Here is a 23,450-nt window from a genome sequence, read left to right as displayed (position 1 = left end):
CAAAATTTCACAGGGAGATGTTCTAATAGAAAATGGTACATACATACAACAATAGAAAACGGTGCATATTGGTGCAAGTCAAGGAGGAATTATACAAGGAAGGGTGAGGTAACTAATGTTAGAATAGATAGCTGAGAAGACCCAGGTAACAGACATGATCTATAAAAAGAAATCCTTCAAATGGTAATGGGTAGGTTATCTAAAGAAAATGATGGTAAAAGATAAACCATCAAAATTTCACAGGGAGATGTTCTAATAGAAGATGACACTACAAAATTAGAAAACGGTGCATATTTGTACAAGTCAAAAAGGAATTATGCAAGGAAGGGTGAGGTAACTAATGTTAGAATAGATAGCTGAGAATACCAAGGCAACAGACATGATCTATAAAAAAAATCCCTCAAATGGTATCGGGCATGTTATCTAAAGAGAATGATGGTAAAAGATGGACCATCAAAATTTCACAGGGAGATGTTCTAATAGAAAATGGTACATACATACAACAATAGAAAACGGTGCATATTGGTGCAAGTCAAGGAGGAATTATACAAGGAAGGGTGAGGTAACTAATGTTAGAATAGATAGCTGAGAAGACCAAGGCAACAGACATGATCTATAAAAAAAATCCCTCAAATGGTATCGGGCATGTTATCTAAAGAGAATGATGGTAAAAGATGGACCATCAAAATTTCACAGGGAGATGTTCTAATAGAAAATGGTACATACATACAACAATAGAAAACGGTGCATATTGGTGCAAGTCAAGGAGGAATTATACAAGGAAGGGTGAGGTAACTAATGTTAGAATAGATAGCTGAGAAGACCCAGGTAACAGACATGATCTATAAAAAGAAATCCTTCAAATGGTAATGGGTAGGTTATCTAAAGAAAATGATGGTAAAAGATGAACCATCAAAATTTCACAGGGAGATGTTCTAATAGAAGATGACACTACAAAATTAGAAAACGGTGCATATTTGTACAAGTCAAAAGGGAATTATGCAAGGAAGGGTGAGGTAACTAATGTTAGAATAGATAGCTGAGAATACCCAAGAAACAGACATGATCTATAAAAAGAAATCCTTCAAATGGTAATGGGCAGGTTATCTAAAGAAAATGATGGTAAAAGATGAACCATCAAAATTTCACAGGGAGATGTTCTAATAGAAGATGACACTACAAAATTAGAAAACGGTGCATATTTGTACAAGTCAAAAAGGAATTATGCAAGGAAGGGTGAGGTAACTAATGTTAGAATAGATAGCTGAGAATACCCAAGAAACAGACATGATCTATAAAAAGAAATCCTTCAAATGGTAATGGGCAGGTTATCTAAAGAAAATGATGGTAAAAGATGAACCATCAAAATTTCACAGGGAGATGTTCTAATAGAAGATGACACTACAAAATTAGAAAACGGTGCATATTTGTACAAGTCAAAAGGGAATTATGCAAGGAAGGGTGAGGTAACTAATGTTAGAATAGATAGCTGAGAATACCCAAGAAACAGACATGATCTATAAAAGAAATCCTTCAAAAAATGGTAATGGGCAGGTTATCTAAAGAAAATGATGGTAAAAAGATGAACCATCAAAAATTTCAGGGGAGATGTTCTAATAGAAGATGACACTACAAAATTAGAAAAACGGTGCATATTTGTACAAGTCAAAAAAAGGAATTATGCAAGGAAGGGTGAGGTAACTAATGTTAGAATAGATAGCTGAGAATACCCAAGAAACAGACATGATCTATAAAAGAAATTCTTCAAATGGTAATGGCAGGTTATCTAAAGAAATGATGGTAAAAAGATGAACCATCAAAATTTCACAGGGAGATGTTCTAATAGAAGATGTACACTAAAAAATTAGAAAACGGTGCATATTTGTACAAGTCAAAAAAGGAATTATGCACAGGGAAGGGTGAGGTAACTAATGTTAGAATAGATAGCTGAGAATGCCCAAGAAACAGACATGATCTATAAAAGCAAATTCTTCAAATGGTAATGGGCAGGTTATCTAAAGAAAATGATGGTAAAAGATGAACCATCAAAATTTCACAGGGAGATGTTCTAATGAGAAGATGACACTACAAAATTAGAAAACGGTGCATATTTGTACAAGTCAAAAAGGAATTATGCAAGGAAGGGTGAGGTAACTAATGTTAGAGTAGATAGCTGAGAATACCCAAGAAACAGACATGATCTAAAAAAGAAATCCTTCAAATGGTAATGGGCAGGTTATCTAAAGAAAATGATGGTAAAAGATGAACCATCAAAATTTCACAGGGAGATGTTCTAATAGAAGATGACACTACAAAATTAGAAAACGGTGCATATTTGTACAAGTCAAAAGGAATTATGCAAGGAAGGGTGAGGTAACTAATGTTAGAATAGATAGCTGAGAATACCCAAGAAACAGACATGATCTATAAAAAGAAATCCTTCAAATGGTAATGGGCAGGTTATCTAAAGAAAATGATGGTAAAAGATGAACCATCAAAATTTCACAGGGAGATGTTCTAATAGAAGATGACACTACAAAATTAGAAAACCGTGCATATTTGTACAAGTCAAAAAGGAATTATGCAAGGAAGGGTGAGGTAACTAATGTTAGAATAGATAGCTGAGAAGACCAAGGCAACAGACATGATCTATAAAAAAAATCCCTCAAATGGTATCGGGCATGTTATCTAAAGAGAATGATGGTAAAAGATGGACCATCAAAATTTCACAGGGAGATGTTCTAATAGAAGATGGCACTACAACATTAGAAAACGGTGCATATTGGTACCAGTTAAATAGGAAGTATGCAAGGGAGGGTGAAGTAACTAATGTTAGAATAGATAGCTGTGATGATTTATATCCATTTTCTACGTACAGCGTTATCAAACGCTGTTTGTTTGGTTTCATGCGCAAATATGTGTACATCTATCATTTATGCTTATTATTGATATCTCAGTATTGAAATAAGTAATGGGACTGGACGGTCCGGCTAATTATGTTTATTTGTGATTACAAGGTAGCCGCGATATGTCGAATCAAAATTGAAGCGAGAAATTTCTTCTTGTGGTCAAAGCGGTGGTGTGGAGATGAAAAAGGCGCGCAGGCAGGGTGAAGCCCCATCGAGGCTGGGGCCGGGCCTGAGCAGGTCGGTTCAACCGGGGCCCAGTCTCAGTCTGGCTTCGTCAGAGACAGCCGGCCGCAGCCACTTTTAGTAGTCGCTTTCAATCGCCTGCCGTCGTCGGTGTATCGCGCTCGACTCTGGAACGTGGCCTGCCTGTGGTGTGTCGTCATTGCAGCAACGTTTTGTTTTCATCTTGGTTCGACAGACACTGTCACCTTCAAGGCTGCCGGCTCTCTTTTTTTCTCCTTTTATTTTACTACGATACAGGCCCGAAAAATTTTGACAGTTCGGCTCAATAATCCCTTTCCGTCAAACAGTGTAATGTTTACATAGCCGATCCGAGCCGGCAGAGTGATGTTTAGGTGAGACATTTTCACAGTATTTTCGTGGGTTTTCAATGGCAGCGTAAAAGAAAGGAAACTTGCTTGACTCGGCCTAACGAAAACGAATCATCATCTCTCGTGTAAGAGCTGGTTATATTTAATTTCGTTTTTCCACTTTCGCTTGGTGTGTCTTAAGAGAACTCGCGACACAGTAGCGGGCATGATGCGTACGCGGCGTTGTCGGCTCTTGCCCGTATTCCCTTCACGTTCATTTTCCCAACATATCGCACTGAAATCAAACTAACGCCCTGCAAAATCGATAAGGGTTTATTATACCTATTTTCTCTTGACATTTTCATCTAACATAGTTTTTTTACTTTATCTCTAGACATAAAAAATCATATTTGGTATACCTACTATTTATTCATTGGCTCTCTTATTTGTTTTATTACATCGTTTTAATAAAAATGAAGAAAAAATACACAAACCAAACCCAATACACTAAAACATCATATATCATCATTAAAACATTTTTCATTTCTGTAATTTTCAAAAATTCCAACCTAATTTGTAGCTAAACCTCCCAAAAATAATTTAAGAATACTAACTTTGTTAATATTTATGTACAAATAAGGCAATTATTTCTACTTGTCCGTCTTTATTGAATCAAATATATTTTTATTTCAAATTTTGAATGTTTTGAGGTTTTTATAACATTAAACCATGAAAACAACCACAACTTTAATTCAATATGTTCATATCTTACTCATATACACCAAGAATATTAAATTCCCTGCACAAAGTTGATATTATACTCTATATTCTTGTTGATATTTAATCTAGATCTAGACCCAGTTTTTTTCGTTATTATTGAATACTTATACATTTTATGCCATTCCCTATAGATTCTAGCATCAAATCCAATTATCTTGATCCATTTTAGTACCACTATATCTATATAAACTTGTTATATTTTCGTATAACTTAATATTCTTGATTAAATTTGATTCTGCTGTAATACAGCTGCAGTAATAAAATGTTTTTTTTTTATCAAAGACATGAGTATTTGCGTATTCTCTGAAGTCATTTATTATTTACTTATTTTAGTATCGTCTTGTAGACGTTTAAAAGCCATCAAATCCCAATTTTACTTTCACCGAAATCTAATACTGATTTTTTTTTATCAGTTTCACATTAACCCTATTTCATAATTTTGTAAAGTCAGCATTTTAATAATATAACGATTAATATGGACTTAAAAGTCTCTTAATTATTGCTTTAACCCAAATTTTTGTTAACACCTCATGAACTTTTTAAAAATACATTTAGTATTTTTTCGTTCCACGTGTGACCATATTTTTAAATTCAATCAGTTTGCTTTGAATTAATAATAATAAAAGCGATGTGTTTGTACACAAGCTTGATAAGACGATATATGTCATTTATTATAGCAAATGCGCTGTAGCACTGTATCATTTTTATGAGAAAAAAAGTAAGAGTATCAGGAAAAATATTATGAAAAATCGTTGTTTATTTATTTCGAGTTAATTTCGGCCTATGGAATTTTTCTAGGTTACGCTAGCACACGCAGCATCAAAAGTGGAATTAATCTAAGATTAAAAAATGTCGTAATTCCACTTGTAGAGTTAAAGGCCAAATGTTAAATGGTAAATCTGGCAACTGCGCAACACGCTAAACCAATGCGCGCGCAAAGCGACCAATTATTTTTTTGTTCTACTTTTCTTTAAATTTATTATTAACTACAATTACATTTTTCTTTTTTCATTTGTGCGTTCCAAATATTGGGCCGAGGAAAAAACAACAGATTTATTAATAGTGACATTTTTGACACCAATTTAATACCATGTGGGTTTAAATGCACAATCCATATGCGCGTGCACATACGATTTATTATTCTTCTATCTATATTTATTTTTTTATCTTATCACGTTTTGATGCACTGACTGATTTTTAAAAATATGTGCGTACATGCTATAATGCAGACATTCTTTTTCGGACAAATACTTTCCTTCTGAATATTCTGAATGAATTAAGAATGAAATAGAAACAGAAAATTCCGAAAATTATTGGAAATTAATTAATTTTGGTAGTCTATGGACCTTTTTTCCATAAGAATTCTGTTTCAGTTATTATTTGACTATTCTATATTATGTTAATATGACGACATATTTTTTTTATCAGTAAACAGCGACAATATTATCATTAAGCAAATAATAAAATTATAATTATCCAGTTTTTTCGTACTCTAGCGCAATTTATCTTGTCCTAGGTCAGAAACCTTATTTTTCACTCAATAATAAAGCTGAAATTGTTTATATAGTGGATGGTAAGTTGAATTTTATCAATTAATTCAATTCCTTAGTTTGAGTTAGAGAGCGAGCAAATGGAGTTTGTTTGGTGTGCCAATGTGACATTTCTTGATAGTTATATTTACCAAAGATATATTATTTTAGGTACCGTACAGTCGTCATGAACCAAGTTGATTATAACATATTAACTTTGAAATTGACTTGGTTCGACGATCTATTTTAATCCTTATAAACTAAATCATCATTCGGATATTTATTTATGTCGTAAAGAAGTAAAAATAGCTACATTCCTGCAAAAAAAATATTTAGAGAATTTAAAAAAGCATAATAAATTTAATTATTCATATATTACTTTAAAACATTACGGCACAGCACTATCGTTTTTTTTTTGGTTAATTTCCCTTGTATACAGGGTGGTCCGAAATGTATTCCGGAAATTTCGGCAATTTATTCTACAGATAAAAATAAGTAAAAAGGTTCATATAAACTTATGTTCTAAAATGTTTCGTTACGGAGATACAGGGCGCATTTTTTTTATTTAGTGGTTTTTTCTATTAAGGTACATTCACGCTGAGAGCGTCGAGCGTCGCGTCCGCCTCATTGAACTCGAACCCCGACGCTAAGCGGACGCTAGCGCAACGCCAAACGCGACGCTGTCTGCCTGAACGGTCTAATTTAAGTTAAGTGAATTGATTCCATTTCGACACGCGGACGCGACGCAAACGCGACGCTAGACGCTCGACGCTCTCAGCCTGAATGTACCTTATTTCTGTACTAATGTCGGATATTTCGATCAAAATTGGATATTTTTGACATGAAAATGGCAAACATGTTGACTAGATAGTTATTAGACTGAAATAATAAATTTGAAATGTTTTTGTGTTAAAGGTTCACTGTGTCAAAGAACACTTATATCATAATTTTTTCTACAAAAATTTATGATTACTTAAAAAAATATAAAATTTATCATGGCCAACATGATTATTTTTCGACAATAATGACATGTATTGACTATTTCCATTCCTAATATCTTGGGAACGGTTGCTTGTAGCCATTTTTACCAAGATACCTTTGTTACGTAAAAAATTACAAAAATATATAATTTTTCACTTGGTAGTTTTATACAGGTACGAACAAAAAGTTACTCTTTAAAGTTAACAATTACTCTTCAAAACAGTTAAGAAACATGTAGGTGGCGCCCCCTATAAGTAGGAGTCGTACTAATATTGAATTTCTCATGTCAAAAAACTCCCAGACAGTAGCGGATACAGAGGGGGGGGCCCATGGGGCCCGGGCCCCCCATAAAATCTGTAAATTGGGTTAAATATTAGCCTTTTGGGTTAAAAATGGCCTAAAAAGCATATTCTACATAATTTTTTTATTTGGGCCCCCCTAAAATAAATTCCTGCATCCGCCCCTGCTCCCAGACATAAATTTCCATCCAAATCGACTATAGTTCAGAAATGATTTAGAAAAACAGAAATAAAAATGATTTTATACCCTGTATTTCAGAAACGAAGCATTTTAGGACTCGATTTTATCTGCGGAATATGCTGCCGAAGTTTCCCGAATACAATTCGTACCACCCTGTATTTTAAAAGCAATAGGTGGGTATTTGTATGTGTTTATTTGATTTTTCAAAATAACTTTCACGTAGATTTTTTATGAGGACAAACAAATGGATTACTGTACCTGTTGGCAAGTTAGCCAAATAAAAAATATTTCTCTTCAATTTAATATTTATATTTCCATTGATTCGCAACATTTAAAAAGAAAACCTATGTCCGTTGATGAAAAAGAAAGGCACTGCCATCGTTTACGACTTCAAAGATGAAGTAATTTCATTTCACTTTCTTGTACTAACATCTTTAATAAGATATATAGCCGCATGGCATTGTTTTAACTGAATAATTGCTCTCTATAGTTTTCACCGGGCAATTACCTTGGCTCTTGTTTGTAAAAGATTACTTTTTGGAAAAAAATATTTACAGTAAAATAACACAGTATGAGCAAATGAATTTTTTTTTGTATAAAAATATAAATCACACCTTGTATCGCATCACGTATACAGCGACTCTTGATTTTAATATTCTTTGTGTCGTTTTCTAATAAAATACGATTTATTTAAATTTGGTTACCAAATACCGTCAAATCCAAGGTCAGAAAGTCTGTTATTGTGGCTAGAGTCTATAAATTGCTTTCCCAACATGGTCTTCTAAACACTATTAATATAAATACATTCACGAATTTTTTTCTCATCCTTATATTCCTTCAGTGCCTTCATTATTTTTTTTTCATTATTAACTTTTATCTCTAATATATAAATAGTCAGCTAATTTTACATTTTTGGAAATTTTCTATGAAATTTTATTAACACCATTATGAAATCCCCATTCTATTGGGGAAAATCAATGACACAGGTCCGTATTTCGGCTACAATGGACAAACAGCTGAGAAATATAGACGATCTCTTATAAGCCATCAAGTCTAAATATTTTCCTTTCGAATATTAAAAAACAGGAATATATTGAAATACAATAATTATGTACATAGAATTGTCATTTTATCCGCAAGGTTTATTACGTAAGGACATGTTTAAGAGACAAGTAGAAATGGTATGAATCCGGTGATGCCCTACTTTAAATTTTAAATGTTTTCCTATGTATACCCGTCAAATCTAAGGAAAAAAACATTTTACATAAACGAATGTATTTTTTTTCTCGAAAAATTGCATATTGATGCAACAGTCTATAGTTAAATTCATTTTTAGTCAACTTCAAGGTCTGTAGGTATTTTAAAAAGTCAAATTTATCAACATGTTTTGATTATATTCAACTTTCTGTATAAAATTGAAGCTAGTTTGATATCAATAGACGTTAATATTTAGTTTAGTTGGCATTTTAATAGAAAAAAAGCTAAATATATAAAAAGAAAAAAAAAATGCCCTTGTATTGTCCAGATCAATATCCTAGTAAAAGAAAATACCTAATGCTAACCACTGTTCGCTCAAGCTTCCTGGTTTATACATTTTTAAAATATTTTACGCATGTAAGTGTTGTAACAGTACCAACACACGAAGAATTGAGCATTTTGTATTTTGAACACGTACGATGTACACCTATACTACCTATATTGCCATTATTTCAATATAAATACAGTTAAAAATGATATGCAAGAACAAGAATAAGCATTTCCAGTAACTTGGTGCCTTAGCTATTTCCAATATACACAGTGATTAGAACATTTTTCAATTTTTCTAAATTATAAATGGTTCAAAATTATTATCAATAAACTACACTGGTGTAGGTATGCCAAATAATATTTTATTAATAAATAATATTGTCTTGCCTTTAGCTATGTATTTTTTCTAATTTCGAAAAATCGAAAGTAAAAAAAAATTTAAAGTAAAAAGAAAATTGTTTTGCTTGTCGTAAAGGGGGGAACCAAGCTCTCCACTCCCACAACCGGTTTCTGGGCCTACCCTTCATCAGGTGGGCTGTCCAGGGGCTGGTTCTCACCGAAAACGCTCTTTACCATCTTTTGACGGGAGATGCACTAATATCTCACCGACACTTTACTACATCGTCTGTGATATAGAAAGGGTTTTGCTTGCCGTATCGGTGAGAACCAGCCCTTGGACAGCCCACCTGATGAAGGGTAGGCCCAGAAACCCAGAAACCGTGGGAGTGGAGCTTGGTTCCCCCCTTTACGACAAGCAAAACAATTTTCTTTTTACTTTAAATTTTTTTTTTACTTTCGATTTTTTGAAATTAGAAAAAAATACACAGCTAAAGGCAAGACAATATTATTTATTAGTATACACTAAAGCTGTAAGAATTTTGTTCATTTCATAATATTTTATTTGGTCCGGTTGATTTTTGTAAAATTTTATTTGAACGAATAACTTGTTTAAAAGTATAATCTAAAAGTCAGTATTCTGAATGACCTATATTGTTAAGAACAACGATAAGAGAGTCTGTTATCAACTAAGTCCAAGCTGCAGAACTTTTACATGTACATTTCGAATTTTACATGGACATTTACTACAAAGTTAACATCTAAAAGCGAAAAAAATTTTGATAAATTGTTATCGTTTTTAGTTCTTTATAGGTAGCAATTAAGCCAGTACTAAGCGACAACGTTTACTTTCATGGGAAATTCCAAACTTTCTTCTTTTTAAAACGGGTCGCTCTGTATAATTTTGCATATTCAAACGCTTAAAAATAATTTGAATAGAATACCAGATGTCTTTTTTTGTAATCATGTTCGTTAATAACAATAGTAATGTTTTAGAAACATTAACGGCAGAGATAAGGTTCAGAACATAAAAGAGACTAACATTAATAATTAAGTAAATAAATAATAAATTCAAAACAAATAGAGGAAAATTGCGTTTAAACCAACTTTATGACGATAGTTGGTTTTTGAAGTCAATAACCCCGAAATATAATTTAAAAAAATTATTTTGCAATATATACGATACTGTGTTAGGCCGAAAAGCCGTAATTATGGGTAAGAATTTAATATTATCTTTTTTATGAGATTTTAAGTGCGTAAGTGCCAGCATTCGGCAAAATACTAACCTCCATATATATAAAAGAGCAATACTACTGTTTTCTGCCGTAGAAACAACTATTTTGTAAATTTTATTACTTTTTTTAACACAGCAAATTATTTGAGTGATAATGGTTGATTTTTATACTTATTGACTTGTACCTATGAAATTCGTAGGGTGGAAGTAGTTTTAGCCAAGTCGGTATAACAGCAGTCATTTATATGTTAATTTCTCAGCTGTGACCCCATTCACAAACGTTTTATCTATTAGGTATTTAGCCATAAAAATAAGCGACTTATTTTATTAAATTTGCTTATTTAACGATGGATTTTTACGTTTCTACAGTTGCAATTACGCAACAACTTTGACATTTGGCATAAATAGATGCTATTCGACCGAAAGAAAAATAATCATCGTTATTATTATTAATTGTTTTTTAAATTCTTTATTAACGCATCGAACATATATTGATATTTGTCCAGAATTAACTCCACAGTCCATTATTTCACACACGTACAAATAGTCGTGTAAACTCTTCAATTCCTTTACAGAAATTCCGAGTTTGTCCTTTGAAGAAAAACGAATCACATGACCGCCGAAAACACGCCGGAGGTAAACTACGCCTATGCCCGAGAACAAGTATGACAGAGAGATGGCAAAAGTAAGCAGCAACAACAACAGAAAATCACTGGAGGAGATGTGTCCGCTCCAAAACGGCTCTAAAGACAACAATAACCCCACGTGCGAACAAACTTCCTTATCAGCTTCTATAGATCACAACGACGATGCCAACCATCACATATCACAGAATCACAGGTCGAACGGTGACGTCACTACGCTCAGCGCAGACGACAGCGATGACGAAAGCGACACCAGATGTGGATGGGGTCCTATATCACCTGGCTGGATGAGCATATTCGTTTCAAAACAAGTATAGTAATATACCATACAACCAAAGATCTACGTTTACTGCTTTGGAGATGTAGATCATTTGTTGCATAGGCATTGCAGTAGATGTAGATGTATCCAAATCACTCTTACAGATAGTAGATTATGTTATTCCAGAAAATAAGTTGCAAAATACTCACTATACTTTCTTTTTTCGTGTCCATATCAACAACTCATAATTTTAACGTTAAATATTGAGCTACGTCATTGGAATTCTGCTCACAATCCATATACATATCACTTAGAGAGCAAGTCTTAGTGCAGATTCTGTAATACATCAGAAGCCCTATGTTTGGTATTTCTCCATAGACACAGACAGCATCTTTTTGTTCAATCTAATTTGGTTGGTTTTCACAAGTAGATATATCAAAAGTAAATCTAGTCCCAATCTAGACCTCTAGGATGTTCTGTTACATGGTGTCATCCATCCTAGATGTGTGTAGTGTTGTTGAGTGGGACTCAAGATGCGGAGACTGGAGAGGTAATTGTCAAGGTGTTGATTGCATCATCACTCTTTAATTGTCTTTAGCCTCATAATGAAATAGGGAAGCATCTTGCCTGCTTCGAGGATTTTTCTCGATGTGTCTCTGAGCAATTCTTTCGTCATTAACTGTCAGAAAAAATATTGATTGATCTTAATTTGTCAACTTATTTTAAATATAAACATTTTATACTATTCTAGAAAAAACAATTTATTGATATCAACATTTTTCTTCCTAGGGATTTTTGGTGTTCTTCTGCATGGCATGGGTACTCCAAGGGTTGTATCATACATATTTCGTAAGCGTGATCACAACCATAGAGAAATTGTTTCAAATTCAGTCGAAGATAACTGGCATCATAATGAGTGCTACAGAAATCGGACAAATAGGATCGTGCTTGCTTTTGACTTATTATGGTGGCCAGGGCCATAGACCGAAATGGATAGCGTTGGGAATGATACTCTTTGCTGCTGGTTCATTTACATGTTCCCTACCTCATTTTATATACGGGAAGCAGTTGATCAAAGCCCACGGGCTCAGTGGAATTATCAGGTACAGAACTGAGAAATAGCTTTATATTTGAAAATGGACTTTTGATTTATTTTTTAGAGAGCCTCATGTTTGTAACACTGATGCCAACATTCGAGAAACATCTAGAAGCTTATTGAATTCCTCAGATCTCCTAAACGACAATTTGTCGCCTAACATAATCCAGTCGTGTTACGAAGATGTTGATCCAGGACATCAAATCCAACCCAGCGTGAGGAACATCGTTTTGGCTATATTTTTTATTAGCCTTCTCGGTGTCGGAATGGGACAAACGGCTGTGGCTACGCTTGGAATACCGTTCATAGACGATAACGTCACAAGCAAGGAATCGCCGTTATATTATGGTAAGTCACCAACAGGAAAATCTTCCCAGTATTTGATTTATATTAGAAAGATTCTATTCGAAATAACAATTGAAAAAATTACCTCATATTTTTACATAAAACCGACTTGCTAACTTTAAAAATCAATAAACTAACGGTGCCTCGTTTTTAACTGTTCAATTTTGGCAATTTTTACAGTTTCAATTTTTACACCTTGCAAAAAAAGTCGTATAATGACCGGTGAAAGATCAATATTTCATTTAAGAACAGTACAACTTATGTGTGACTATATTCTTCCTGTCTATTATTTCTAATTGTTTTCATTAGAACCTACATAACAACTTTGAAAAAAAAATCTTATTTGCTAAAAGTTTTTGAAATATTTTCTCTCTTAGCTGTAACAGCAGCTGTCAGGATTTGTGGCCCAGCGTTTGGTTTTATTCTTGGATCGTTATGTACAAGCGTTTATGCCGATTTATCTGTCGATCCTAAAATCGATTCATCGGATCCAAGGTGGATAGGAGCATGGTGGGCTGGATTACTCATAATCTCAGGACTTTTAGTGTTAGGCGCCATAGGAATGTATGCCTTTCCAAAACGACTACCTCATATTAAGCCTTTGAGAAGGCCTAGCAAAAATAATATGCTTAACGATAAGAAACAAAACCCTAGTATAAGAGGTACGTTAATTTAGATTTGTAAAACACGGTATCTTTTTCTAATGTCTTCTTTCTTTCAGATTTTCCAAAGACTGTAAAACGATTATTGAAAAACGATATACTTATGTATCGAACTGCCAGCACGATATTACACATACTGCCGATTGCCGGATTATACACTTTTTTACCGAAGTATCTAGAATCTCAATTTAGGTTGCCAACGCCTACTGCCAATATGATTTCAGGTCTGTAAATATTACGTGAAAAGCCAAAATAAAATTAATTTATTGCAATACCGTAGTTTGCACGAACCATTCTCAAATGCAAAGTGTCTCTAATCTTAACAGACTCTTGACATAAATATATGATATACAGGGTGGCCCATTAGTGTGAGGAAGTCCAATATCATCGTTGTTGTCAAAGATAGAAAAAAAGTTTTCTACAGATGTTGCGTGGTTAATAATGGTGCTTATTCTAAAAATATTTTGTTATATACAGGGTGCCACACAATAAGTTCTGATAAAGTTTTATTATTTTCTGTAGATAATTGGATTCAGCATAAAATTCTGCATATAGTATACTATTTTTATTTGAGGCACTATGCGGTGTTGCTTTTATATTTCCTATTTACTAAAACTTACATCATTATCCTATATATATTATGGAGTTACTAAAATCGAAATATTTAAAATGCTACATCTCTATTTTTTAAATGCAACACCCTGTATATTATTTTTCGTTTAGATGCAGACTTAAATAATATCATAGAACATATTTTGTATTTAAAGTATTCCTAAATTTTTACCGGTTTTGCAGATATTCACTGTATTATATTACATAATATAGGGGGTTCAACGGTAAAATATAAAATACCAGATAAGTTAAATTCACTCCAGTTTCTAATCACTTTTCGAATATAGTCGTGTTTTTAACGAAAGTTTTAGTAAGTCAGAAATAGAATAGCAACACCGCATAATGCTTCAAATAAAAATAATGTACTATATGCAGAATTATGCTGAATCCAATTATCTACTGAAAAATGGGGGATGCAATTAAAAAAAACTTAATCATAACTTTTTTTGTGACATCCTGTATAAAACAAAATATTTTTATGATATGCCCCTTTATAAATCATGCAACATCTGTATAATTTTTTTTTAATATCTTCGACAACGACGACGATATTAAACTCCCTCGCACTAATGGGCCACCCTGTACGTACATATGTATATGTATATTTTTTTTGTATTGATGTATTAATTGACCTTGCAGGTGTCGGCGGAATATTGGTCATGGGGATTGGCATAGTGATAAGTGGTTTAATAATTGGAAAAGTCCAACTGAATGCCAGACAAGCCGCTGGTTGGATAGCATTTACTTCCATCGTCTATGCAATCGGAATGGGAATACTTATGTTTATCGGATGCCCTATGAACGATTTGGTTATTGTAAAACCAGATCACGGGTACTACATTAATTTTAAACGAGCTTTTCCTTATTCTAAAACATTTTATTTATTCCAGGTTAGATCTAAACGACATAAACACTTGTTATAAAGGCTGCCACTGCAACGAGGACAAGTTTCAACCGATTTGCGGACAGGACAAGAAAACTTATTTATCGCCCTGTCACGCGGGTTGTCAAAACTACACTGAAAAAGACGGCAAGATAATAGAATATTCAAATTGTTTGTGTCTGGACATGCCGGACCGAACGTTTGATAATCAGACATCTTTTGGGAACGCCACAATTGGATATTGCGAAAACGAATGTGATAACTTCATTTCGTACATGGTGTTGTTTAGTATTTTCGTTTTTATCCACTCCACGTCAGAGGTGGGGTCTATGTTGTTGATTCTACGGTGCGTGGACCCCAGAGACAAAGCAATGGCGATGGGTGTCATCCAGTTCGCCATAGGGCTCTTTGGAAATGTGCCATGTCCAATTATTTATGCAACTGTGGTTGATTCGGCGTGTCTTATATGGGAAATGGCTTGTGGGGAAAAAGGGGCTTGTGGTCTATATGACTCCGACACATTTAGGATGTTTTATCACGGTAGGTTCCTAACGTTCACCTACCAAATCTGGATTTATAAATTCATAAGTTGAATTGAAACTAAAAGAATCTCCGACTTTTTTCAAGAGATGCTCAAGTCCAAAGCTTGAAAATGTTGACAAACCCAAACCCTAAATGGTTTATAAATGCAACAATGTTGATCCTCAATAACAGCGAACAAGCTGAATTCAACTTCCACTTACGAGTTTATGAATTCAGTTTGAATAACGTTAACGTGTGGTTGGAACAGTAATCGCGATACCTCCCAAAAGCAGCGATATTTCAAGGAAGCATGATTAAGCAACTTTTGTTTATTGTATAACAATTTCGACTAGATATTTTTGTGTTATTAGCATTTCAAAATAATTCGTTTCATCGTGAACTGAAATTAAACTTGACTGAGATGAAATTTTACACAACTCGTTGGGGCTGAAATTGGTCATTTCAGTTTAATAATGTCGTATATTATACAAATTATACAAATTCAACTTTGATGACTGAATGTTATTAAATGTATTGCACTGTCGCCCAACAGTCACCGTTTCGACACTTTTGACTGCTTCTTGTAGCGGAGAAACAAACACCTGTTTCCACCTACATTAAAATCATTTTTGCAATCCAATGCCTTGTATATTAGGAATAGTTTAAACTTATTTACATACTGAATTCGTTATGGCTCGCGTATTATCATTCGGATTCGAATAATTGAAGTTTTAAAGAATATTACAGGCAGGGAAATAGTTAACGCTTTCACAAAGGCCAAATTTAATTTATATATTTATACTTCTACTCATTAAAACAAGGTTTACATTTACTAAAAAAAGGTTTTTATATCTACGGCATAACAGCCTTGTTAAATATAGAATTGCCCATGAAATTGCATTTTCACGATTCCTAAATCTTACTTAAGTTTGACACATACCTTCCAAATTAAGATAGAGCTTTACTTCTATAGGGTTAAAGAACTATAGCGATCGGGAATATTTCTCTTAGAAACACCCCGTTTAATCTTATTTTTTTCTGTTTAGGAATAACTGGCGCATTTCTGCTTTGTGCTTTTTTCGTGGATTTGATTGTTTGGTACAAAGTGGGAAAGTTCCACATCGTAGAAGACGAAGAGGAGTTTGAGGAGGAGCTAGCTACAATTGCCATTAAAATAAAAGGAGAGACAGACTAGCAAACGGCTGTGGTGGAAGAGGGTCCACCGAAATACTAAGTTTTGCAATTTCTTAAAGTGAAAAGGCTTGTTTTTGTTTTATTCTAGTTACTGAAGATATTAGAGCCTTTTGTTTCGTGCAAAGAATGATTTTTAGACATATGGTAGCTAAAAAATCGATTAACTATGTGTAATATTTAATCTTATAGGGGGAGGGGGGGTATTCCTAGTCGCAATGAACTGTTGCATTTTTATTAAAAATTTTATAGCAAAAATGCATTTGCAATCTTAGTTGAGATGTTAATATTATTGGACATAGCATAATTTTAGTAAATTTTGTTGACTTAATTATAAATGTTTAGTGAATCGACCCTCTACCTACATACATACATCACATTTTGTATGGCTGTTTCAAAGTAAAATTTTCTATATATTATTTTAATTATATTAGTAAATTATTATAAAGTTAATTTATAACCTAAGGGAAAGTAATCCTGCGTTTGTTATTCGAGGCTTGATCACTAAGTAAGTAATCTGCTTGAAACTAGAATTAATGGTAAGTATTCAAAAAGCAGATATACTAAATACTGTATATTCGTTAGAATTAAGTTGTTAGAGAAATTATATTCTATTAAGGCCTAACCTCTGTTTCGTCTATTATACATGTTATATTTTTAATGAGTCTGTAATACTGCAATTTTTAATTCCAATAAGGGAAACCCTAAACTATTGTTTAAATATAACTATTGCATCCAATATATAAACTGTGATATTTAAATATGTTGCTATGTCCAGCATTTTTATACATTATACATTACTACTCTATTCTGATGTAAGTTGATTTTATATAATAATGTTGATGTAAAAACTTGTGTATACAAAAAGATCAAAATCTTATTAAAATTGTCAATAACTGATACATGAAAGAGACTATTTTAATATATTATCTTTTGTAACTTTTAGAGAAAAAATGAAATTAAAAAAATAAACGTGTTGTACTCTTTTATGTTAAAAGTAAATAAGAAAAGTAATTAAATAAATTTCATTTTATTATTACTTACTATTACACCATAAATTTTCCAGAAATAAAGATATTTTGTATATAACTTGTAATATCTTAATTTTTGCAGTTGCATACACTTCTAAAATTAGAACAACACAAATTCTTAAGTGTTATTTTAATGTCCTTCAACTTTTAGTTACCATTTTTCAGTTAAATATTAAAAATACACTCACCCAACAGAATAATCAACGTGCCATGTACATTTTAGTTTTACGAAAAAAATATTAAAAATACCTCACTTCTATTATAATATATGGTGCTCAACAGTTTATACTTTTATATGGACTTCTAGAACTATTTTTGTTTTTCTCTGTATTCTTTGTGTTAGTTTAAATCAATAGACCAATAAATTTTTTATGTATTTTTGTGGTGTTCATTGTACCTACCTTAAAATCGGGTATAGGGTGATATTAAAAAACATTCATACAGATTTATAGATTTTCTATTTAACAACAAAATAGGAAAGCATTTAAATAAATTCGTATAATATATACTTCGAATGTAAACAACCCTATACAGGGCAATTGAAATAAGACTAGTGTTTATAGGAGTGAGACAGCTACATAAGCATGAGATAACTTCTCTTATTACCCTGTATATCGACTATTAGATCGAATGGACACTGGAATAAACCTTCTAATTATAAACAACAGAATAAAATCTACTAGGCAAATATTGTTAACTGGACAGTTTTAATTTTATACACCCTTAATCAAAGTATATATTTAAATTATTACATACAACTTTTACACTCAGAATACTTTTATACAATATGTTCATAATTAGCTATAAACAAAAATGCCGCGCAATATGAAAGCCGTAACAACTAAAATCATATACAAAAACATATCTGTTTATAACCCTTTTTCTTCACGTTTGGCACACTGTACATTTTTGTTCATTATAAACGCGCATACAGATTGATTAAAAACATGAGGTCAAACAAATCGAATATTTGATGTAATTAGTAGTTCTAAAACATACTGTGCATACATAAAATAATTACAGAAATGCATTCTTCAGTTTTAAATCAGCCTGTTTAAATGCTTCAATTCATAAGCGCCTGTCATTCTCTTGTATATGTTTTGAGTTATTAGAATCTAGAAATATTTAAATTTACTTCTTCCAATATTGGAAAAAATTATCCAGGTATTTAAAATATGAAATATTTATCATTGCCTTAATTGACATATACTTACTTACAATTTACTATTAAATATATTTCTGCCTGTGATAATATACATATTATATACAGGGTAATATAAAAGATATCATAAGTTTATATCTTTAAACTTGTAAAAAATTCTTTAAAGCTCTAAAATAAATTGCATGTCAATGAAGTCTTTCTTAAAATTTAACAGTTAGGAGAGGAGACTGTATGGAGTATGATATACAATAATTTTGAATCCTCCAACTTCTGTCTTTAAGATTAGTAATTATGTATCTGTTAAATTACCCTGCGTAATCTATGTAATTCAATACATAAGACAACATTAAAATACATTTATTATTAATATCTTTCTTCTCCTTATAAATATAGAATTAATAATACTGCAGTTGACTTTACGATCTTTCTTAAGGCTTTGTGTTTGTATAGAAAATTATCAGTATTCCGCTGATCAATTATTTAGGTCATTTGTAAATTAATAAAATCCACTGTATTACAAAAACATTGAATACGAATTGTTATGTATTACTTATCTCATCCATTTGTCCTAATAAATTATATAAATATTTTTTTATTATATTTTTCATTTTTTTATTATTTATTTATGTTAACTGTGGTAAACAGAACAAATTTTAGAAGTACCTATATCAAATTATACTAAAAAATAATAACAATATGCTAAAAATAAATATTGAACTACATATTTCAGTCAATAATTTAAAATTCGCAAACAATTATTTAATCAAATTTATCCGCTTTGGTTAACAATTATTAATAACAGTTGCATGGATTTTACTAAAAATAAAGCTGATTAGATCTAAATAAGGGCAAGGTAGTTTCCTTAGAGCTAAACAAATGTGAGCAAGATTTTTAATAAAAAACAAGCAACTATAGAAAACGCTTCTTTCATCTAAAGAACTATTGATATTTTAATATCTGAAAAATAAATGTATCATTTACTAAAGTATTTTCGAAAAATTATAGTTGTATACAAACCTGTAGTAATTTGGTTTGAAAGGTCCAGCTTTGTTTAATCCCATATATTTAGCCTGCTCATCAGTAAGTTCTGTTAAGTGAGCATCAAACGTTGGCAAATGAAGACTTGCTACATACTCATCTACAAAGACAGACATAATAATAATAGAGCAAAATACATATACTAAGAAACCCCTTACCCATTTTTTTAGGCAGTAAATATACATCAGATTTATATCTTCCAGGAGGTGCATTAAATAATTCAATCAAAGCTAGGGCCTGAGTGGCTGAAGTAATAGATACCACAAATGATGGTAAACTAGAACAGCTCAAGTTAACTAACCTTCCCTCAGCTAATAAAATGATTCTTTTCCCATCAGGCCAAATCACATGATCTACCTGTGATCTTACTTTCTCCCAGGTTAGATCTGGGGTCCTCAAACTATTCTAAAATTGGTTAAAGAAAAGGAAAAAGCATGTGAGGTATATACTTTGATTGATAATTATATTACAATGTCAATTTCCGTGTTTGAATGTCCCATATTGCACACGATACAGCCGTTTTTCATTTTATCCATATGTTCCCTCATAACTACGTTCTTGTTTCCGGTCGCTGTTATTACAATATCAACATTACGGATCACTTCATTAAGTTTTACTACTCTATATCCATCCATACTACACATTTAAAAATAAAATATTTTGAAAGTTAATACTAAACTTGAATAAAATACCTAGCTTGTAAAGCACAAATAGGATCAATTTCGGTAACGTAAACTACACAACCGAATCCCTTCAGAGCCTGTGAGCAACCTTTCCCAACTTCTCCATAACCGCATATAACAACTTGTTTTCCACCAAACATAACATCAGTAGATCTTTTTAGGCTATCAATAATGGACTCTCTGCAGCTGTACAAATTGTCGTATTTTGTTTTAGTTACAGAATCATTGACGTTCATGGCTGGGACTGTAAGTTTTCCACCTTTTGATAGTTGATATAGACGGTGGACGCCGGTAACACTTTCTTCGACTATTCCTGTAAATAAAAAGTTTAAAAGTAGGAATAACAATTTCCTACTCTGTAAAACTTTTCATTTACCTTTGATCATTTTGAACATGGCGGGGTATTTCTTAAGCATGAGGTGGGTGGCATCTCCTCCGTCATCTAAAATCATATTTGGCTGCCAGTTCTCAGCGTTGACGCATTTATCTATGCACCACCAGAAATCTTCTTCAGTTTCACCACGCCATGCAAACACTGAATAGCCTGCTTCAGCCAGTGCAGCTGCTACCTCATTCTGCAAAATTATGACATATAAATAGCGAGCAATTCAAAATTGTTAATTTTTACTTGAGTAGAGTAGATATTACAAGCAGCCCAACGCAAACTTGCGCCTAAAGCAGCCAATGTTTCGATCAAAACTGCTGTTTGAGCATTGATGTGTGTACAGCCAACTATTTTAGCATTCTTCAAAGGTTTGTCATCTGCAGCTCTTTTTCTTAAAGCTATGATGCCAGGCATTTCTGCAAAATTGTTAAGATCACCATTGGGCTTCTTAGACCAAACGGTAGGAACGTACCTTGTTCAGCAATTTCTATCTCTCTTCTTCCAAAAGCATGTTGGTTGATATTTCTAACACAAAAATCCGAAGTACCGGCTGTATTTTTCTGAACTTTTTCTCTTGGTGATACATCATCATCATCACTAGAACTACCTGTACAAGATGCTAAAATATATTACTTAAGAACAGTTGAATAAAATTATTACTATTATTACCAGAACTATATGAATCTGTAGAACTTGCTGATAGAGATCTACTTCTGTACCTACTGGATTTCTTTAAAGCACTTGTTTTAGTCTCCTATAAATATGCGTATTGTGTGTCAATTAAAATATACAACTTTACTATACTATTTTTATTAATTACGTTATGATGACATGATGATAACATCTTTTTTTACTAAACTAATTATGATGCTGAGAAAATGTGTGTGTTAGCAGTATATTTAAAATAATTACTTCTACTAAGTATCTACTGTATATTAAACACAAAGCATATAAAAGATAAGCAGCAAAAAAAGCTTAATATTCGCGATTTAAAAGTTAAGATACATGTCAGAATCTATAAATTATTTACCCTATTCAGAGTTAATATAGGAACATGGTTTTTACAGATTTTGCAAAAAGTATAAAAAGTAATGTATATCCTTTTAAATGGTTAAAAGCCCCGTCTGGACATAACGCTTTACGTTACGTTTTGCGTTTTTTAGAACAGGTAAGCCGTTATGTCAAGATGGGGTATAAAATTATATTGTAATTGTAATACTTGATGTGGTCATAACTAACAAAAAAATCTATAGATGTACCTTTACTTTCTAATCAAATAAAAATAAGATAAAAATATATCAAAAGCATGAGCTATAGATGGATATAAGGGCTGACCATAAGAAGGTGAGGCATACACATAGCAACATGTATATCTTACCAACTTAGATCTTTGGCAGACGAAAGCACTACTTCCCTCCAAACCCTAGAAATAAAGGTTTATTATTGAAAGATTTACAAGAATTATTTGATAAGAAAATTAATATTGATTGAAGGTTGTATTAAATCTTTTTTACTTGATGATCCTTTATCGGTAATGATGTTGTAAATGGATTAAGTTACTGTCGGGATTAGATTTTACTCATAACTTATTTTTATAAGATACGCACGTGCCTGTTATTAATCTGTATAGGAAAAGTAAATTTTACAATTTTCTTACCTATTTGAAAAATAAAATACATTAAATATTATGTCATTTTAAAGCGTTTTTATATTTATTTTATTCGTAACAACATTTCAATGTTTCAAAAATATCTATTCTTGGCATTCTATATGATTATGTTAAATCTTATAATTACATTAAAACTAAAGGATTAATTCTACCAAAGATATAATAGATAACAAAATTAATTAAATATTTTTTTAATACAACTGAAAATAAGATTAAAATTATAATAAAGTTGTATTTTAATTTTAAATAAAATTTATGCATATATAATAAAATATTTACGGGAAATTTACCTTACCAAAAATAAGAAAGGTTTTGTGATATATATAAAAAATAATACCTCTCTTGTGTCCTATATATTCCTTAAATATATCTATACAAACTGGATTTAGAAAAAGAATCAATCGGTTAGTAATCAGCTGTTATTCTTTTATACTGAAGTTATGACTGAAATTGAGCTTAAAATGAAAGCTACAAACCTTTGCTCCAGCTGCGGGATCAGTTACGGGACTGTCTGATACTTGGTTTATATTTCTGTTGCCGATAATCGTTCGAATTTCAATGTTTTCAGACATAGTTTCATAAATCTAGCAACACGAACTCTGGCATTAAGTACCGCAGATGTACCACAGCAATCTTGGTTAACCGCAGTTAATCGCAAGACTCCCTCCACCATCGACGTCACTAGAGAGAGATAACAGACAAGAGTGACAGAAGGCACAAATTTTTAAAACAAATTTGGTAATACATTTAACAATCTCTAATGTTTTATAAATTATCGCTGCTATTTTTAACTAACCATATTACCATATAAGATTTTTTGTTAAACAATGATATGCATTTTTAAACGATAATCATGTATTAGGGGTTGTATACCTTTCTGTATCAACCCTAACGTTATAAGGTTTGTTCTCACAGCGTGTTCCCAACATGTTTGTGACTTCTTCCAAACCGGTGTTAATGCG

The 23,450-nt window shown here is 32.2% G+C and overlaps 2 protein-coding genes across 5 annotated transcripts; one reads left to right on the top strand and one right to left on the bottom strand.

Moving 5' to 3' along the window:
• The first annotated feature begins 3,153 nt into the window (after positions 1 to 3,153).
• Positions 3,154 to 17,929, top strand: LOC115876707 (solute carrier organic anion transporter family member 74D). The gene is made up of 9 exons (XM_030892594.1): positions 3,154 to 3,484; positions 10,882 to 11,261; positions 11,999 to 12,312; positions 12,370 to 12,653; positions 13,028 to 13,312; positions 13,372 to 13,536; positions 14,564 to 14,756; positions 14,815 to 15,347; positions 16,376 to 17,929. The coding sequence occupies exons 2-9, from the start codon at positions 10,956 to 10,958 to the stop codon at positions 16,522 to 16,524; spliced, it is 2,229 nt and encodes a 742-aa protein (XP_030748454.1). The 5' UTR covers positions 3,154 to 3,484; positions 10,882 to 10,955; the 3' UTR covers positions 16,525 to 17,929.
• A 63-nt stretch (positions 17,930 to 17,992) lies between these two features.
• On the bottom strand, positions 17,993 to 23,255 carry LOC115876708 (adenosylhomocysteinase-like 1). Of its 4 annotated transcripts, none has more exons than XM_030892597.1 (11): positions 22,965 to 23,255; positions 22,198 to 22,242; positions 21,489 to 21,573; positions 21,292 to 21,426; positions 21,063 to 21,235; positions 20,811 to 21,009; positions 20,444 to 20,747; positions 20,222 to 20,387; positions 19,910 to 20,156; positions 19,731 to 19,851; positions 17,993 to 19,670 (listed from the first exon to the last, which is right to left on the bottom strand). In XM_030892597.1, exons 1-11 carry the CDS (start codon positions 23,058 to 23,060, stop codon positions 19,664 to 19,666), a joined length of 1,578 nt encoding a protein of 525 aa, XP_030748457.1. In that variant the 5' UTR covers positions 23,061 to 23,255; the 3' UTR covers positions 17,993 to 19,663. The 4 variants fall into 4 exon arrangements, with proteins under 4 accessions (XP_030748457.1, XP_030748455.1, XP_030748459.1 ...); XM_030892595.1 differs by having other exon boundaries at positions 21,292 to 21,438; positions 22,965 to 23,254; XM_030892599.1 differs by lacking the exon at positions 22,198 to 22,242 and having other exon boundaries at positions 22,965 to 23,254.
• Positions 23,256 to 23,450: the final 195 nt, after the last annotated feature.

This window comes from Sitophilus oryzae, unplaced genomic scaffold (assembly GCF_002938485.1).
Source record: "Sitophilus oryzae breed Bouriz unplaced genomic scaffold, Soryzae_2.0 scaffold_1440_pilon_pilon, whole genome shotgun sequence".
NCBI lineage: Eukaryota > Metazoa > Arthropoda > Insecta > Coleoptera > Curculionidae > Sitophilus > Sitophilus oryzae.
The sequence above is the reverse complement of the archived record's forward strand: the minus strand, read 5'-3'. Positions and strand labels throughout refer to the sequence as shown.

Excerpts from the sequence above, each read along its gene's own strand:
- LOC115876708 (XM_030892595.1), bottom strand. The coding sequence starts at position 23,060 with ATGTCTGAAAACATTGAAATTCGAACGATTATCGGCAACAGAAATATA. Across the intron at positions 22,243-22,964 it reads ATCCCGCAGCTGGAGCAAAG|GGTTTGGAGGGAAGTAGTGC; the intron begins GTTTGTAGCTTT and ends CTTTATTTCTAG. Across the intron at positions 21,439-21,488 it reads TACAGATTCATATAGTTCTG|CATCTTGTACAGGTAGTTCT; the intron begins GTAATAATAGTA and ends AATATATTTTAG.
- LOC115876707 (XM_030892594.1), top strand. The coding sequence starts at position 10,956 with ATGCCCGAGAACAAGTATGACAGAGAGATGGCAAAAGTAAGCAGCAAC. Across the intron at positions 12,313-12,369 it reads GGGCTCAGTGGAATTATCAG|AGAGCCTCATGTTTGTAACA; the intron begins GTACAGAACTGA and ends TTTATTTTTTAG. Across the intron at positions 15,348-16,375 it reads ATTTAGGATGTTTTATCACG|GAATAACTGGCGCATTTCTG; the intron begins GTAGGTTCCTAA and ends TTTTCTGTTTAG.